The sequence below is a fragment of the Lycorma delicatula genome, chromosome 1, assembly GCF_047948215.1.
Source record: "Lycorma delicatula isolate Av1 chromosome 1, ASM4794821v1, whole genome shotgun sequence".
In the NCBI taxonomy this organism is placed as follows: domain Eukaryota; kingdom Metazoa; phylum Arthropoda; class Insecta; order Hemiptera; family Fulgoridae; genus Lycorma; species Lycorma delicatula.
In genome coordinates, this window is record NC_134455.1 from 364,266,332 (window position 1) to 364,287,392 (window position 21,061).

The 21,061-nt window shown below is 28.7% G+C and overlaps 1 protein-coding gene across 1 annotated transcript; it reads right to left on the reverse strand.

The window, feature by feature from the left end:
* Positions 1-1,400: 1,400 nt before the first annotated feature.
* Positions 1,401-20,723, reverse strand: LOC142317244 (androgen-dependent TFPI-regulating protein-like). Its single transcript, XM_075353639.1, has 5 exons — positions 20,309-20,723; positions 12,573-12,719; positions 8,573-8,790; positions 4,570-4,721; positions 1,401-1,618 (listed from the first exon to the last, which is right to left on the reverse strand). Exons 1-5 carry the CDS (start codon positions 20,492-20,494, stop codon positions 1,575-1,577), a joined length of 747 nt encoding a protein of 248 aa, XP_075209754.1. The 5' UTR covers positions 20,495-20,723; the 3' UTR covers positions 1,401-1,574.
* Positions 20,724-21,061: the final 338 nt, after the last annotated feature.

Sequence of the window (21,061 nt, forward strand, 5' to 3'; positions counted from 1 at the left end):
TTCAACCATACAGATGACAGTACCCAGCCACAGAATAGGCTAAGACTACAACTGATGTTCAAAGTATGTTTGCATCCACTCCCCAGATGCTTACATTTATGAGTTATGTAACTTTACAGCTTATGAATTATGTAACCTCAAGTTTTAAGAACAAGCAATAAGAACAATATCATCTGCATACATGAGTTTCATGAACCTACTAAGTAGTAGTTCACTTATGTATAGACTGAATAATAAAGGTGAACAGATCCCCGAGGCAAGCCATTTTTAATTGTTAATTAATATTTAAAAGTATAAATAAATAAATAATAAAAGTATTGTTGCAGTAAGCTACAATAAATAAGTAACTTGGATCTTTATCTCTGTGAATAATTATTGTTTTAATTATAATTTATAAATAAAATTCTTTATAATGTACTGTGTAAACCTTTTCATTTATCCACTTAATTTTTTGTTGAACTGTTTACCAATAACTATTTTGTTTTTGTTTAAATATACAATTCTTTCTTTTTTATAAGTTCTTATTATCAAAATACTAGCTCTTTCTCCCCCCCTCTCTCTCTCACCCATCATACTGAATAGAGGTATAATGCCTTACAGAATTGTGTATATTAATTTGTTGTATTGCACATCTGTCATAGTGACATACATTTAAAACATCTGAGGTTACTTTAAACAGAGTTACTTTCCTTGATATCAATAGTACTCATCATTGCATTATTGATTAAATGAAATTTGAGTAGAATCCAAATTTTGAAGCACACAGATACTGTTGTGAACCTAATTATTCAAATATTTAAATCTGTTGTACTAAAAACAGCTGTTTTTAATTTCTACAAATTAATAACATTTTCATAAACTTTTACATCAGTTTTCTAGAATTAAATTCTCTACAATTTTGATAATAAAATTTACGCATTTATTAGTCATTTAACAAAGTTATTGTACTTCAAATTTAAAAGAACTGTTTTTTTTGGTCACTGAATTTTTCTATTTTACATTGGATATCCTGAAAACTATGAGAGATGCAATTCTGGAACTTGTTTTATTCAATTTTTCATGTCAAAAAACGTAAGAAATAATCAGGTTAGCTGGAACTCGATAAGAAAGCATTATCAGACATATGTTTGTATGAACTTTTTTACTTATGTCAAGCTGTAAAATCAGTTCCCAAATTTTTTCTCTGTACTACTGAATCATCTTGTATACCATGAAGGAAATATTGATTTGTAAATGTAGATAAGCTATGAAATTATTTCTAAATTGGAAAAATTTTAAACTGAACACTTTAGTAATATGACAAATTAAGGTAAATAATTTTTTGTTTAATTTTTTTATTGTTTTTATATATAAAAAATAAATTAAAGTACTAATATGCTTAAAAAAAAAACTTGTATAAATCTATTTAGAAATTATTTGATCTATTTAAAGCGCACATTACAGTAGATAATTTTATTTATATGTCATAAACTGAAATAGAATCAGTTTTTACAATTTTTATATATACATTAATAAAAAAGGAAGTATTGTATTTCAACTAAGTAATGAATTGTTAAATAACTTGTTTTGGTATTTCACTTGATCTTTTTGATAGTCCTTTTTCCATGTTCCTTTATTCCTGAAAGAAAGAAAAATATGGTTTTACAAGTTAAAATTCATAAATTCATTCATAAAATAACACACGCTTATAATTACTTCTGTTTGTGATTGAGAGTGACAGTTAGTAAATTTAGAAGCACCATAGTACTTATGATTGGACATCACATAATCGATTCTTAAATAAATAATTGCAAATAATAATTTAACTAGAAGATAAAAAATTCAAGGCAAGTTTTGAATACTTTTCTGCTTTATTTATTTTGAGTAATTGCAAAAAAGAATAGAAATAATTTAAGCTATTCAATAGATATTTCAAGATGTAACATCAAATGTTAAACAAATATGAAGTGAATTATATTAAGTGAATTCATTTATTGATTATGTAAATAATTTATATGCAGTAAAGGTTCTAACGAATCACTTTGCCACTTCAGATCACATTTCATCTGAAGTTTGATTACAAACTTACATCATTCCATTATCAGAGAAAATAAGTATAACAGAAACTTTTATTAAAGTCTTTTATTATTTTATTACATAAATTTTATTATTTTTAAGAATCAAAATCTTTTTTATTTCTCAGGCTTCATAAACTACTCTTGTTTATTTATAACAAAATATCCTGTGTTTGCTTTGACTCAATTTTTTTTAACATCAGAAGTTTTAGCACAAAGGTATAAATTAAACAATAAAATAAGAGTAAATTATTAATTCATTAAGCATAAAAATTTAGATGAAACAAAAAGAAACATGTTAAAAATGAATGTTTGAAAAAATGGAAGAAGAAATTTGTCTTGATCTCTGAATGCTACAGGGCCTTCTACAGAAAGAAGATATTAACTGAGAAACAAAACAATTTCCTAAACCCATTAGTAACAAAGGATTGTTTACTGATGTAAAATAGATTTCATCAAAGGTACTGAAAAAGAAAACATGAATCAGAAGAACTAAGTAAGATAATAATACTGTCTGATATCATAGGATGATAGATTTTACTGTAGAATTCAAGTTAAGCACACTTACTACAATCAATGGGAAAGAAATCTTCTCAAATTGGGTGTTGTGTATAAAATAAGTATTTTCCTTGTAAAATGAAGCAGCCTGAAGCATATCCACTGCAGTTATTTTTGGGAAACAATTTTTTTCTAGGAATAAATGTTATACTAAATACCAAGAAAAGTTGGTGAATTTTTACTCACCAAATGTTTTTTTTTTCAATAAAAATATTGGAAGCAAGTTTTAATTTACAGCAAAGTGGAATATCATCGTGTCATAAAAATTACCTTCTTTGAAGTTGTAATGGATCAAATTCTTGGCAATAAATAATAAATTAATATTATAAATAACTGGTAGGTTAGTAGTTAGGGTTATTACCAATCATTTATTTTGTTGTGATCTAAATCCATGATGTAATTGAAGTAAAAGTATAGTTATTTTATTTGTTTGAATACTTAGAAATCTTAATCACTAATGATTAATTAAAAGCACTCCTTAAGAATGGTCTGATTGCAACTGGAATGATCAGCTGCTAAAGTGCTTATTAGTTACACTAATATTTTAAATAAATATTTTTGGTTTGCACATGTACTAGTATTTGGAATAGAACATGTTCACTAAATATAATCTGATAGTAAAGCAGAACATATTAGTTGTTCAAGTGAGAGGTAAATTTAACGTAGTGTGATCATTTAACAATAATTTTTATTTCACTTAAACCACTTTTTCAGTTAATTTTATTTTCAAACAAATATTAAAAATCATTTTATACCTTTTACCCTTCAAGGATAGCTAATTCCCTCTTACCCATCTCCATCTCAATTATATTATCAAACATTTAACATTATTTAAACCTTCAAAGCTTTTATCCCTTTTAATTCAGAATTATTCCTTTTAATTATTCAGAATATTGGGGATATACAATCCCTTCTTCTGTAAAGCGTCATGTTTCTTGGAGAGCAACAAAAACCTTATTAAAAGTTTCAGTCATGTTACCCACAAAGATACTTTTTAATCGTTAGTTTCCTTCATTAACAAAAAAATAATTTTGTGGTATTGAAACTTTATTTTAACTTACATTTTTCTTTAGGCACACAAAAACTCAATGGTTTCAAAAGAGGTTAGGAATTGTTTACCAATCCATATATTACTATTGGAATGCAACATTTTAAATGATTGTAATCAAGGAAACTTCAGGAATACTTCCAAAAACAGGTAATTAAGTAGTAAGTCAACAGTTATTTTGGAATTAATTTCAAAGTGTACATTTTTTTTTAATAATTTAAGAAGATTGCAATGTTAATGTTAATATTATTAATTTCACAAAACTGAATTATTGAACAGCATAGAACATTATTAGATACACATTTAAGAGTTAAATTAGTTTTTTGTAAATATATCTCTCAGTACATTATGACTTGTATTTATACGTTGTTGACTTGTGTTCAGTTGTCAAATATTATTATGCTTTTAATAAATTTTTAAATAATATTAATTTAATAATAAAAAAACCCTAAATTTTCTATAACAGTATTCAATGTGTACATTAATATCTGCTCAGAAATCATAAATACCATCTGAATTGCGATTTAACCTGTAGTTATAATTTATATTGAGTTTCTTCATTATTTACCTTAATATTATTTCATGTGTTTAAGTTTAATTTATTTCATGGTCTGTGTAAGTTTAACATACTGACTGAAGTGTTTAGTTGTTTGTTGTAATCAGTAAGGAAAACAAAGATGATTGCTTATAGAGGTAAAAAACTTAAGGTTAAAAATTATTATAAACCGAGTTCAAACTAAAATATTCTCTTTCAAGTATTAGGGTTATTACCTGAACAAAATTTCAATCTTTTTATAATTTATATTTAATCTTAAAAAACTAATCAAAAATAAACAACAGTATAATATTAAAAATATTATAAATAAATAAATATCAAGAAAAAATAAAATGTAGGCTGTTTCTACTTACTTTTCTTATAACTGGAAAGTAATCTCGCTACAGCAAAATAAAATCCTGTACTCAGATTACAAATTAAAACACACAGTGTTATTTTTTCAACAGACATTGTTTCAAAAATTAAATAGACCCAGTTTTCATTTACTAGACCTGACCATACAAAACTGTAATCATAGTTTTAATTAAGACATTTATAATTGTAAATTGAAGATAAAATATATAAATATAATTAATTAATAAATAAATAAAGCCTTGATAATAACTTATTATGTACAGAATTACTAAATTTTGTTAGCTGGTAATTTCTATTTAAAATGTTTTTTTTTAGATATTAATAACCGGAATGTGACTACAAGTTCTTCAGAGAGCATTGCAAATCCAGCGGGGAAAAAATAGCGTGCTATTTAAATCCTGTGTTAATTTTGAGACACCCTTGAAAAATAGAGTAATATACAAAATGTAGAGTAAATTTATGGCAGAACCAATCATCAACAAGATCAGGTCTTTTTGCTTGATTGTTAGAAGTTCATAGTTTCAACTGCTTCCTTTTACTTTTTCCTCCATCCATAATCAAGTGTATTCAGTAGTTTTGTTGCATTCCATAAACTGTCTTCCACTACATACTGATGGTAAATTTCTTGGCATTCCTCATTCCAGCCTGAAATGTACAATCTAAAATCCCTTGCGATATTCCTCTTGGCAGCACTGATACTTATTCAAATGAGTCTGTTATAATTTTCCACACATGGCTGTATCTATCATATGTCATTATCAAAATCATGAGCAATTTTGTTCAAATTTGCCTTATCAAAGTTCCACCTTATATAGGAGCTCATAACTATCATGAAAACAAATTACAAATATACAAAGTGTTGTGTTGAAACCGTGAATGGTGTACATTATTTCGAGATGATAACAGCATTTTTGTAGCCGTGATTGGAAGGCATAGAGTCATGGCTTTGATGTTGATGAGGTGTTCTTGACAACACGTATCATGTAGCATGCAAAACTATTGAGTTGTTATGACAGATTACATGCTTGGCTGATTTCATGCAACAATGATCACTATTGGTCACCTAGGTCAAGCGATCTTACACCTTGTGACTTTTATCTCTGGGGATTTGTAAAGTCCATGGTTTACAGTAAATGCAAAATGCATACCAACAATTCCTGAAATTAAAGAAGAAATATGACGTGTTATCGCAACAACTGAGCCACAAGTCTGTGGAAATATGATTGCAAATTTTGTCAAAAGATTATGTGATTATCATATAAGACAAGAAAATCATATACTGAATATTATTTTCCTTTATTTAATTGTTGTTTGTAATATTTCAAAATATGTCACAACTTTATCAATTCATGCATAAGTAAAGGTTAATTTTGTAAATTTAAATCCTCTGTTACTTTTGGGACTCTCTGAATAATATAATGTATGATCTTATTTGTATATTTTTAATTACATTATCGTTTATGTCAGCAAATAAAAAAATAAAATGTCAAAGTACTCTACTAAGTGTAATATGAATGAAGATATTCTTATTCAGTAACTTGTATATTATGAGAACATTTTATAAGAATTTCTATTTAACATTACTCTGCAAAATATGCACATAATATTTGTATTCTAAGGTAGAGAAAATCTAATTCTTTTGATCCTGTTAAGCATTTATAAGAAGCTCTAAATCATCAATTATGACTCATATTTTGAATGGTATAATGAAAATTTCCAATCAGATAATGAATAGGAGACTCCCTCCTTGCATCTGTGTAAGTAAAGTTTGATGATAATCTTCACCATGTTTTTAAGTTATAAAACTTATTAGGTAAATCAGAATTACCCCCAAGCATTGTTTCATACTTTTAATAAATAACAGTATTTTTTTTTTTTGTCTTCAGTCATTTGACTGGTTTGATGCAGCTCTCCAAGATTCCCTATCTAGTGCTAGTCATTTCATTTCAGTATACCCTCTACATCCTACATCCCTAACAATTTGTTTTACATATTCCAAACGTGGCCTGCCTACACAGTTTTTTCCTTCTACCTGTCCTTCCAATATTAAAGCGACTATTACAGGATGCCTTAGTATGTGGCCTATAAGTCTGTCTCTTCTTTTAACTATATTTTTCCAAATGCTTCTTTCTTCATCTATTTGCCGCAATACCTCTTCATTTGTCACTTTATCCAATTGAAGAACAAGTTCATCAATTGAAGAACAAATAACAGTATATAAACTGTAAATAACTTTTTAAGAGCTTTTTTTTTGGATGAATCTTCATGTGTTTTACTATTTAAAATTGTTTGCATATTTCTATATAAGTAAGTTGATGAGTTAATGACAGATAACTTCTTTTATTGTACATCAAAGAGTATATGAATTGGTTTCAAAACGTTATTAAAAACAATTAAAAGTACAAAATTAGTCATTGAGCTTTTAAAGAAGCTGCAACTCTGCACAATGATAAGTTTATTAGAATCTGAATTGCTCAACATTTTTGTAGATACTTGTTTTAATGAATCCCATGTACTATGTATAATATTAACACTATTGATATACGTCATGAAATAACAAAAATATGTAATCTTGTATTCTTTTTGTAATAAATTGATTGACTACATATACTGAATTAGCAAATTTGTGGTACATGTGTATATATTTATTATCAGAACAAAAACATACAGTTTTTGAATAGTCTGAATACCAACACTGATTTTACTACTTGAAGATAAAAACATTATTTATAAAAATTAAATTTTCTTATATTTATATTTACGTTTCTAAATGTAAATTAGAAATACGGTTGTAACTATTTTTTGTTACACTACATTTAGGTAGTGTACCATACCTTGATTAAAATCAACTTCTGATAGTGTTTTTTTAAATTTTTTAATGAAATACCACCCAACTGTATAAGCAACAACTTTCATTCTCAACATGTTTACCAACACACGCATTTCTCTGATTTTAGAAAATATTTTAAATAGTATAGATAACAAAAGATTCCATTTTTAAGTTTTTTGCAATCTCAGTAAAGCATTCAATGTAGTTCCACATTTTTTTTATGACGAATTATCTTAGCTTTATCAGAGAAGCTGCTTACAATTGACTAAAGTCATGCCTTACCAAACAAAAACAGGTAGTTGAAATTTCATATTTTGATAGTACACATGTAAAATGCAAGACATTTTTCACTATTCATTATGTAGAACACAGAATGCCGGAGAAGTATTTTCAGTCAGTTTTTTATTATTGTTTGTTAATGAGTTGCTTCAAAATCATGAACTAATTATTATTCACAAATGACTTAACAGTTCAAAAAATTACTTGTAGTAATGGATTATAAACTCTTAACTTTAAATGTGGTTAAAAGAGTTACACAGTGCTTTTCAGATAGATTATATTATAATGAAGCTGACTATGGTTCTCAAGAATAATGTTAATATTTCTGTTGCCCAAAAAGGAAATTTTCAGGATGATTTATTAAATGATATTTTATCTTGTGATGATCAAATTGATTTCATTTGCAACAAATCAAACAGTATTGTTTTGCTTTGAATTGTCTTGATAAAACAAACCTTGTCATTATTAAATACTTATTCTGCTTAAGTATTGCTTTGAAGAGTCTTAATAAAAAAAAAAAACTCGTCATCATTATTAAATATTTATTCTTCTTAAGCATATTCCCAACTAATGTGTAATATCCTCTCTTACAGCTCCTTAAAAAATTCAGAATCAGTTTTTAAGATACAAAAATTGCTAAGATATTATTTGGCATCCATAACTACAAACCATGTAATTTGTATTTAGAAAATTAAAAATAAAAATAAAGTATATCCTTTTCTATCAAATTCAAATCAGATAACAAAACTGTTTTCATATAACTAAACTCAATTCTTTGACTTACAAGAAAGGGCGTTATTATACTTCCAATATTACTTTTAACAAATTACCGTACCATTTAAAAAATGTTAATTACTAAATGAAGGAAACTAGATCTATAAAAACCAACATACCAGGCACTGTATATGATATCAAAACTTAAAAGTAGCTTTAAACACAGTTTTGTATTAATTCCACTGAAATCTGCAATAAACACATGTATAAATACCAGAACTGATGGTATTGTATGAATACCATGATTAAGCCATGGATCAATAATTTTATCTACTGCAGATGGATAAAGACGTTCTTTATCATACGCATAAACAGTCCAGAATGTGACATCAGCACACTACAATGAAAACAAAAAAAAATAATATTCTATAAACCAAGTTAACAGTTTTTTTTGTAATGTGTACAAATAACTTACTGTATTTTACAAATATAAAGTATAAAGTTCTACTTGGGTATCTCAGAGAAATAGGCAATTTTGAAAAGAATGTTAATAAGCCAGGGATAAGTAGCACTGAAAAACTTATATAACCACAATTCCATTTATTGAATCACTCATTGTTACCTTCTTCACAGATGACACAACTACGTCCTTTCCCGAAGAAAATTATTGAGAAGGACTTACAAATTCTACATTAACAGTTAAAAAACTACTCACTGCATTTGGTTGTAACCTCTAACTAAAAATGGTTAAAACGATTACATTATGCTTCTCAATTAGACTTAACATTGCTGATTATATGCGTAGAATTCCCATTAATAATTATGTTAGTATTTCTGTTGCACATTTATCAAAACTTCTAGGTGTTTTATTAAATGACAAATTCTCTTGAAGAACTGGAATGGTACTGAATATGTTTTTACCGTCAAAGTATTTTGCAAAAATTGTGATAGTGTAGAAGAGGTGTGTAGATTATTTTCCTATCATTAGTTTAATTTTGATTTCACAATCATGTTCCAACAACACTTACAATAAAATTATGGGAATTGCAGATAATCCATGAACCCATTGATCACCTAATATGACAACAATTCTGTGAATGGATGCTTGAAAAAATAAATGAATATAATAATTTCATTAAAAACCTCCATATATCAGATGAAGCCACGTTTTATTCGAATAGCTATGTCAATAAGCAAAATTTTCTTTTCTATGCTCTGCGAAATCCTACTGAATTACCTGACTGTCAGTTATACATTATCAAAGTTACCATGTGGTATATCTATTACATCAAATAACATAACAGCCCCTTAAACTTTTGAAGATGAGAATAGGTTTCCAGCTGTTTTTACTGTTGATTAATACATCAAAATACTAGAAAATTTTGTTGCTAAAAAACTACACACAATTTCACAAATGACTGGTTTCAACAAGATGGATCATCTCACACAACACTATATATGACAGCTGTGTATCAATTGTTTGATGACCATGTAATTTAAAAAAAATAGTAACATTTTTTGGCTTCCAAGATCTCGTGGCCTGACCTGTGATTTCTTTTTGTGAATTACCTTACAAGCAAAATATATTGTAATCAACTTATTATAACAAAATAACTAAAAGCCAATAAGAGCAAGGAAATCACCAACCCATCCACGTTGGTGACACTGCATCGAATAATGCAAAATATAACTCGGTGATTGCAGGAATATCTGTGCAGAAATGGAACTCATGTTTACGATGTTATTTTCAAAAAATTAATTTTAGATATGTTTAACTCAAATGACATACTTTTAACTACTAAAATACATGAATAAATCTGTTATCAAAGACTGTTTTATAAAAAAATATTTATTTCTTAAAATTTCCTGTTTCCTTTAGAGATGTTGGAGTCTTGGAATCCAACATCTCTCAATAAGTATTTTACTTATTGCTTGCGCTTAATAATAATAAAAAAAAAAAAAAAATTGTAGAGAATTGAAAAATAAGTGTAAGAATTGTCTTATGTATAAATTTATGGTTATAAAAATTAATATTAATATGAATATTTTCATAAGATTTACAACAGCAATTAATCATTAATATAGAATTGTTGTTTATATATTGATTCAACTAATTTACAATAATTCATTGAGTGATCAAATCAATATGAGTAAGATGATATTAAAAATTATAATTGTTAAGAAAATTTACATACAAAAAAAAATAGTTTAAAATTTATAGAAAAATACTTGAAAATCACATTGAAATTAGTCTTCAGGGACTTTTGAGATCTAATTTGTAGTTACTTCAAGGTAGTTACTTAATCAATGGCATTAAAAATAGTGTCACTGTTGTAAATATAACAAAGCCATGAGTAACTACATTTAAAAAGTCATTGCATGATCAACTCTAAAAACATCAAAGGAACATTTCATGTAATTAGAGAGTAAATAAATTATAATTTTATACAGTTTGTTATCACAGTTTGTTAAATTATTCCAAAATAAATAAAATAAAAATTATTAAAAAAATCATTATCCAGAAGAAACAGATATTCATCAATTAGTTAAGAAAATAATAATTAATCTAATATAAACTTAAGTTGAAAAACTTATAATTAATTTAAGCTTAAAATACTGCCAGCTTAATTAATTTTAAAATGCTTATTCTTCTACATCAAATACAAAAACTCTTGCCTTAAACTAATTAAATCATCATTCTACCTGCATACCTTGCATATCATGAAACATGATGATATGATGTCGATCTAACACTCCTAATCGCAAAACTGATCCTGCAAATTGCTTCCCAGAAACTAGAGATTTCTGTAAACCAGTTGTTTCAATTGTTTATATCTGACTGTCTCTCTCCAGCTTCTTTAAATCTCGATTTGTACCATGACATTTTCATTCAATAGCTGTTTGTCAGTTGGGAATCCTTTCTAGCCTCCAGAAAATGAGGTAATAAAATATTTGTAGTAACCTTTTATATTATTACTAGCTACTAAAAATATTTACTGTAAATCCCTTATCCTGTAGTATAAACAGGCTCACAGTACAGTGTTTATATATTGTGATGGTTTTATAATTGTACAAAATGGCAAACAAAATGTGAAGGGTGAAATTGCATTCAGGTAATAGGAAAAAAGTTGCTTACATTGTTGGTGATCAGTTCATAGATTGTGGTGACTTGTTTAGAATATTGTTTTCATATGTTTGTATACTGTCATAAAGTAAAATTGCTGTCATAAAGTAACTAATTTGAGTCTTTATTGTTTGTGTCTTTATTATTTAAAGTTTAATAGTTTCATGTTTTTTTTTCTCATGATGGTGCTGTAAAAATTATTTAATGCTATTTTTTATTACAATAAACCAAATGAAATTTTTGTATTGCAAAGTTCTTTTTTAAATTTACATCAAAATGTTTTCAGTTGCTCTTGTAACCATCTCAAGACCAAATTTACATAAGTCTTACAAAAAAATCAAGTTGTTCATATATCTTGTCATTTTAAAAGTGAATAGTTTTAAATTATTTTCGTTTTATTATTAATTTTTTTTTGTAGATATGTATAATTATTAAATGTGATTTTAATGTGTAAGGTTTGGGCAAAAATGGATTCATTTGGGGAGTGAAATGCTTTTATTTGTATTTTATAATAAATAGCTATCATACACACACACACACACACACACACACACACACACACACACACACACACACACACACACATATATATATATATATATATATATATATATACATCTCAACCTTTCATCCAGAAAGTCCTGGATTCAACTCCCATTCAAACATTGCAACATTCCCAAGTTATGTGGTGCATTAATAAACAGATTTAGTAAATAAAATAGAAAGTCTGTGTTTGAGTGTCAGTTGTTTTACTTTTTGAATAAGTATCTGTGTTTTATTTTTAATTACAAAGTCTAACATGTTTATGCTTTTGTCTTTTTAGTATTTGAAGGTGAAGCCTTCAGTTCCTATTCTTCAAGTAGTTCCCAAAATTCATAAAGAAATTTGATTCATTTTCACAAACTTCAACATAATTCAGCTGTAAAACAAAACATTTCTTAATTTAATTGTATTATTCTTATGACTTTTATTACTTCAGCATTGTATATCAAGATGCAAATTTTTATGTGTAATTTGAAAACTTAAAGTAGTGAATGTTAACTAACTAAACTTACCAATGTAATTGGAAAAACCAATGATATAAAAAAATATTTTCGTATAATTTCCACTTGCTTTTTCAAAGATGCCATTTGTGTCATTGAATATACAGAGTCTACCAGTTCAAGAATAGACACTAGTAGAAAGTATGCTACCTGTAAAACCTAGAATATTTATTTGTATATTAGCAGATAAATTGCTGCTTCACAAAGTATAAGAAAACTTATATTTTAAAATGGAAAAAATATATATAACAACCTGATATAAAACTATTATCAATATTTGAAAACATTTGAAACAGAAAAGAAAATACTTAATATTGCTGTGCTTCAGTAAATAAAAAGAGCAATTTTACTTTTGGGGTGGATTTAAACCAAAGTTATCTGTCGTTTACCTAATCACTTCCCTTGGAAGAAATATAAAGCTTTCCCACCACATGTTTCATTACCTAATACACACAACCTTGACCATCAATATGATACTCTGAAGAACTCAGTGGAGTGAAAAATTTACGCAGCTTATGACTGTCCATCACGCTTAAATAAAATATCGTATATAAACATAGCATAGTGATGGAAAATACCTTAACATACTTTTTTTTTTTTTTTTTTTTGTCTTCAGTCATTTGACTGGTTTGATGCAGCTCTCCAAGATTCCCTATCTAGTGCTAGTCGTTTCATTTCAGTATACCCTCTACATCCTACATCCCTAACAATTTGTTTTACATATTCCAAACGTGGCCTGCCTACACAATTTTTCCCTTCTACCTGTCCTTCCAAAATTAAAGCGACTATTCCAGGATGCCTTAGTATGTGGCCTATAAGTCTGTCTCTTCTTTTAACTATATTTTTCCAAATGCTTCTTTCTTCATCTATTTGCCGCAATACCTCCTCAATTGTCACTTTATCCACCCATCTGATTTTTAACATTCTCCTATAGCACCACATTTCAAAAGCTTCTAACCTTTTCTTCTCAGATACTCCGATTGTCCAAGTTTCACTTCCATATAAAGCGACACTCCAAACATACACTTTCAAAAATCTTTTCCTGACATTTAAATTAATTTTTGATGTAAACAACTTATATTTCTTACTGAAGGCTCGTTTAGCTTGTGCTATTCGGCATTTTATATCGCTCCTGCTTCGTCCATCTTTAGTAATTCTACTTCCCAAATAACAAAATTCTTCTACCTCCATAATCTTTTCTCCTCCTATTTTCACATTCAGTGGTCCATCTTTCTTATTTCTACTACATTTCATTACTTTTGTTTTGTTCTTGTTTATTTTCATACTATAGTTCTTGCGTAGGACTTCATCTATGCCGTTCATTGTTTCTTCTAAATCCTTTTTACTCTCGGCTAGAATTACTATATCATCAGCAAATTGTAGCATCTTTATCTTTTCACCTTGTACTGTTACTCCGAATCTAAATTGTTCTTTAACATCATTAACTGCTAGTTCCATGTAAAGATTAAAAAGTAACGGAGATAGGGAACATCCTTGTCGGACTCCCTTTCTTATTACGGCTTCTTTCTTATGTTCTTCAATTGTTACTGTTGCTGTTTGGTTCCTGTACATGTTAGCAATTGTTATTCTATCTCTGTATTTGAACCCTAATTTTTTAAAAATGCTGAACATTTTATTCCAGTCTACGTTATCGAATGCCTTTTCTAGGTCTATAAACGCCAAGTATGTTGATTTGTTTTTCTTTTTTCTTCCTTCTACTATTAATCTGAGGCCTAAAATTGCTTCCCTTGTCCCTATACTTTTCCTGAAACCAAATTGGTCTTCTCCTAACACTTCTTCCACTCTCCTCTCAATTCTTCTGTATAGAATTCTAGTTAAAATTTTTGATGCATGACTAGTTAAACTAATTGTTCTGTATTCTTCACATTTATCTGCCCCTGATTTCTTTGGTATCATTACTATAACACTTTTTTTGAAGTCTGACGGAAATTCCCCTTTTTCATAAATATTACACACCAGTTTGTATAATCTATCAATCGCCTCCTCCCCTGCACTGCGCAGTAATTCTACAGGTATTCCGTCTATTCCAGGAGCCTTTCTGCCATTTAAATCTTTTAATGCTCTCTTAAATTCAGATCTCAGTATTGTTTCTCCCATTTCATCCTCCTCAACTTCCTCTTCTTCCTCTATAAAACCATTTTCTAATTCATTTCCTCCGTATAACTCTTCAATATATTCCACCCATCTATCGACTTTACCTTTCGTATTATATATAGGTGTACCATCTTTGTTTAACACATTATTAGATTTTAATTTATGTACCCCAAAATTTTCCTTAACTTTCCTGTATGCTCCGTCTATTTTACCAATGTTCATTTCTCTTTCCACTTCTGAACACTTTTCTTTAATCCACTCTTCTTTCGCCAGTTTGCACTTCCTGTTTATAGCATTTCTTAATTGCCGATAGTTCCTTTTACTTTCTTCATCACTAGCATTCTTATATTTTCTACGTTCATCCATCAGCTGCAATATATCGTCTGAAACCCAAGGTTTTCTACCAGTTCTCTTTATTCCGCCTAAGTTCGCTTCTGCTGATTTAAGAATTTCCTTTTTAACATTCTCCCATTCTTCTTCTACATTTTCTATCTTATCTTTTTTACTCAGACCTCTAGCGATGTCCTCCTCAAAAATCTTCTTTACCTCCTCTTCCTCAAGCTTCTCTAAATTCCACCGATTCATCTGACACCTTTTCTTCAGGTTTTTAAACCCCAATCTACATTTCATTATCACCAAATTATGGTCGCTATCAATGTCTGCTCCAGGGTAAGTTTTGCAGTCCACGAGTTGATTTCTAAATCTTTGCTTAACCATGATATAATCTATCTGATACCTTGCAGTATCGCCTGGCTTTTTCCAAGTGTATATTCTTCTATTATGATTTTTAAATTGGGTGTTGGCAATTACTAAATTATACTTCGTGCAAAACTCTATAAGTCGGTCCCCTCTTTCATTCCTTTTGCCCAGCCCGTATTCACCCACTATATTTCCTTCCTTGCCTTTTCCAATGCTTGCATTCCAATCTCCAACTATTATTAAATTTTCATCTCCTTTTACGTGTTTAATTACTTCATCAATCTCTTCATATACACATTCTACCTCATCATCATCATGGGCGCTTGTAGGCATATAGACGTTAACAATCGTTGTCGGTTTAGGTTTTGAATTTATTCTTATTACAATGACTCTATCGCTATGCGTCTTGAAATACTCCGCTCTCCTCCCTATTTTCTTGTTCATCACGAAACCTACTCCTGCCTGCCCATTATTTGACGCTGAGTTAATTACTCTAAAGTCACCCGACCAAAAGTCGCCTTCCTCTTCCCACCGAACCTCACTAATTCCTACTATATCCACGTTTACCCTATCCATTTCCCTTTTTAAATTCTCTAGCCTACCAACCTTTTTTAAGCTTCTAACATTCCACGCTCCGACTCGTAGAATGTTATTTTTTACTTTTCTGGTGACCCCTTCCTTAGTAGTCCCCACCCGGAGATCCGAACAGGGGACTATTTTACCTCCGGAATATTTTACCAAGGAAGGCGCCTCCATTATTGCTTTTGAAAATGCAGAGCCACATTTTCTTGGAAAAAAAAACAGCTGTAGTTTTCCATTGCTTTCAGCTGCGCAGTACTCAGAGGACTGAGTGATGTTGATACGGCCGTTTAAGTCGTCCTGACTCACGCCCCTAACAACTACTGAAAGAGCTGCTGCCCTCTTTCAGGAATCATTCCTTAGTCTGGCTCTCAACAGATACCTCTCCGATATGGTTGCACCTTCGGTCCAGCTACTCTGTATCCCTGAGCACTCAAGCCCCCTCACCAACGGCAAGGTCTCATGATTCATAGAGGAGGCTTAACATACTATTAGCCAGCAATCATACAAAAAGTCACTATGTTGCTTTTAAAATTACAAACAAAATGCAAAGGTCTACAACAAATAAAACTGAAACATTACAACTAAGGAGTATACAATTTAAATTATATTAAATACTACAATGGACAGACAGGATGCACGTTCAGTCACAGATATTAACTCACAGATAGCATACAAGAATTATACACAACTGAATGAACCTTAAACATTACCACTTAGCAGTAGATATACAAACAAAGGTAATAATCACAAATTTTACTCAAGTTCAGACACAAGTTCTCAACAAGTTTGGGCAATATAAAATTTGTACATAAATATATATATATATTCAACTAATTTTTATTAATGCCTTCTAAACTGTGATTTATTTTGTAATTATTTTTTATATGTAGTATCTTCATGTGTTTATTTTTAAAATAATTAATTTGGGCTTTAATCACACCTATCTTTTATCTAAAAATTAATAAATTATGTAATTTTTTGGTTTTCTGATCAAGCTTTTACTACAGTTTTCATTAATCATTCAGGCAAATACTGGGCAGTTCCTTTTTTATTTGTAGATTAACATACCTACCCATTCCTAACATGATCTACTTAAAGTATTATTTTGTGACCAGTCAGAATAAAAGATTAATTTATTTCAAGACAAATTGGAATACTTCATTTTTACAGAAAAAGTTCAGTTTTAAAAAAAATATGGGTGGTGTAAACTAAAAAAATACAAAATTCAACTTCATCATTCTCTATGCTGTTCTAATTATTTAGCTTAATCCTAGAATCATAACGAGTAGTCTGTAAGACTATGCATCTATAAAATACCAGTTTTTCTGAGTAGGACCAGGATTACTGAATTCAGTCTCTCTGTTTCTTCCTACCCACGCATACTCTTAGTACCTAAACAATGAACCAATAAGTACTGTTCAATTTTATATTCTCTTAGCCTTCATAATCTCAGAGACCAAAAGTTATGAATATTGTTAGTTTATTGTTAGAAAACTGTCATGACAGATACATGGAAGCGATAGTAATTTATGGTAAGATAATTTAGTTTAAGGCTACTGGAATAGACGGAATACCTGTAGAAAAACTGCACAGTGCAGGTGAGGAAGCGATTGATAGATTATACAAACTAGTGTGTAATGTTTATGAAAAAGGGGAAGTTTCGTCAGACTTCAAAAAAGTGTTATAGTCATGATACCAAAGAAAGTAGGGGCAGATAAATGTGAAGAATACAGAACAATTAGTTTCACTAGTCGTCATTCATCAAAAATCTTAACTAGAATTCTATATAGAAGAATTGAGAGGTGAGTGGAAGAAGTGTTAGGAGAAGACCAATTTGGTTTCAGGAAAAGTAGGGACAAAGGAAGCAATTTTAGGCCTCAGATTAATAATAAAAGGAAGACTAAAGAAAAACAAACCAACATACTTGGCATTTATAGACCTAGAAAAGGCATTCGATAACATTCGATTGGAATAAAATGTTCAGCATTTTAAAAAAAAGTAGGGTTCAAATGCAGAGATAGAAGAACGACTGCTAAAATTTACAGGAACCAAACAGGAACAGTAATAATTGAAGAACATAAGAAAGAAGCCGTAATAAGAAAGGGAGTCTGACAAGGATGCCCTACCGCCGTTAATTTTACATAGAACTAATAGTTAATGAAAGAACAATTTATATCCTGAGTAACAGTACAAGGTGAAAAGATAAAGATGCTACAATTTGCTAATGATATAGTAATTCTTGCCGAGAGTAAAAAAGATTTAGAAGAAACAATGAACGGCATGGATGAAGTCCTACGCAAGAACTATCGCATGAAAATAAACAAAACAAAACAAAAGTAATGAAATGTTGTAGAAATAACAAAGATGGACCACTGAATGTGAAAATAGAAGGAAAAAAATTATGGAGGTAGACGAATTTTGTTATTTCGGAAGTAGAATTACTAAAGATGGACGAAACAGGAGTGATATAAAATGCCGAATAGCACAGACAAAACGAGCCTTCAGTCAGAAATATAATTTGTTTACATCAAAAATTAATTTAAATGTCAGGAAAAGTTTTTTGAAAGTATATGTTTAGAGTGTTACTTTATATGGAAGTGAAACTTGGACGATCGGAGTATCTGAGAAGAAAAGATTAGAAGCTTTTGAAATGCGGTGCTATAGGAGAATGTTAAAAATCAGATGGGTGGATAAAGTGACAAATGAAAAGGTGTTGCGGCAAACAGATGAAGAAAGAAGCATTTGGAAAAATATAGTTAAAAGAAGAGACAGACTTATAGGCCACACATTAAGGCATCCTGGAATAGTCGCTTTAATATTATAGGGACAGGTAGATGGAAAAAATTGTGCAGGCAGGCCACGTTTAGAATATGTAAAACAAATTGTTAGGGATGTAGAATGTAGGGGGTATACCGAAATGAAACGACTAGCACTAGATAGGGAATCTTGGAGAGCTGCATCAAACCAGTCAACTACTCTGCTTGATTCATTTGAACTAACTACTATTTGAACATTAAAACAAAATAAATCTGAAATCCCCTGAAATGAAAACACATAAAAAACTGGGATCCTGAATATTTTGCTATGAAATGAAGCCAACAAAAAAAATTTTTTTTTATATGACTGCACATGGAAAAGGAATCTATTAGTAACAGTGGTAAACCAAATACATTTATATTTTGTAATGACATAAAAGGTGATGTCGATAATTTGATAAAATGTCTGTTGCTATGTCTAATTCAAGAAATACTAAGAAATGGCCTCTCTGTATATTGTAATGCAAATTAAATAATATTATATTCATATATAACTTATGTCCATCAATCAGTTAAAAAGAAACCAGTCTCAAGAAGAGATTTTGCAAAAGATTGTCAGTGTCAAGATGACAAAATACATATTAAAGAAAAGCAAAATTATCAACTATCACAAGATCTTAAATACAATATTGAAGAAATTCTTGGTACGACTAGTAAAAATAAAGAAGACATTCTCAAACATCAACAGTAAAAAAAAAATTATGCTTTTTGCTCAGCCAAAATAAGAAGAGAGACTTGTGTGTTCTAATCACAAAAAGTACATTTGAATGAAGCATCAAGAAATTTACTGCGTTGAATGCTGTAAAAGTGTAAAACCTTTGTAGAACACTGTATATATTATAAGATATAACAATAAATAAAAATTTGTATAAATTTACTTTTTTTCAAGATTAGTCTCAGACCACTCATTATGAATACATCGCTATTATGTTATTCATACCTGTTTTGATTCTAAGATTAAGAATATCAAAAGTATAATTACTGTGTATTGTTTAGTGTTATAGTACATTTAAAAGACATCTCTTCATTATAAATCTGTTTGGTTAATAATGTTCTTCTTTAGTAGTGGAAATCAAAAATAAGCTGAAATTCCTCATAATAAGGTAACTTGAATTGCTCCATAAATAATAGCTTATGTAAATTAATCATATTGATATATATGAATAAAATCACTGTAAATATTACTAATAAAAACAAATATCTATTCTGTGTTATGCCCAACTCAAAATATTAATTTATAGCTTAAAATATTTGCAATGTAGCATAAAATTATGTTCCTTTATTAAGTAAGAGTACAATCAGTAAATAACAAAACATGACATATGTATTGGAGCCCTATACCAATGATAGTCTATTGTAAGCAACATAAGATACAGAGTAAATTATTAAACTGGTAAAAATTAAAGCACTCATTACTTTGAAGACATCTAAAATATCAATTAAGAGCACTTTATAGTCACATTAAGAGAGTTCTTAAAGAATTATCACAATTAATAATTAAATCTATTTAAATAGCTAGCTATCAAGTTCTCTTACCACACTCCAGATACTGAAATACAACCATAAGTTGTTTTTCGCCATTTTCATTATAAATACTACTTCTTTTTCTGACAACATTTCAACAGCCAATGATGGAAAAAAAATACTTTTTAAACCACAATATATTAAAACTAAATAAAATAACATGATGAACCAGTGACATAACTTAATTAATATTGTCATTTTAAATAGAACAAAACTAAAATTATAATTTCAAGAGCAAAAAACAGAAATAATCAGCACATATAAAAGCTACTATTAATATTTACACTTTTATTTTAAAAATATATCAAATGTAGTTTAAATAAAACATATAAAATTAGCTTGTAATCTATACAACAATTCAGTTTTCACAATGTCATAGCACTTTTTTAACAGCTTAATGAATTTTGTTCTACATATTTACTTTCATTTTAACTATCTAATTAGTAATATTAAATATATTGATCATCTTAACTGTTATAAAAACTTTTAATAATTAAAAGTTATGTTATGGGTTGTTAAATGAACCAATATTAAAAAAAAATGAATCAATATTAACAGTATGAATGAAGTGATAAATATATAACTTATATAAGGGTCAAGGTCAGTTTTATATATGTTTACTATTTTTATTATTGTTTATGTATATTAATTTTTTTTCTGGGTGCACAACAAAGTATTGTCATCAGTGCTCAGACACAATATTTATATAGTAAATGAATAAATATTAAAAATTAAATTAAAAACTAAAACCCAGTAGTACAAAAA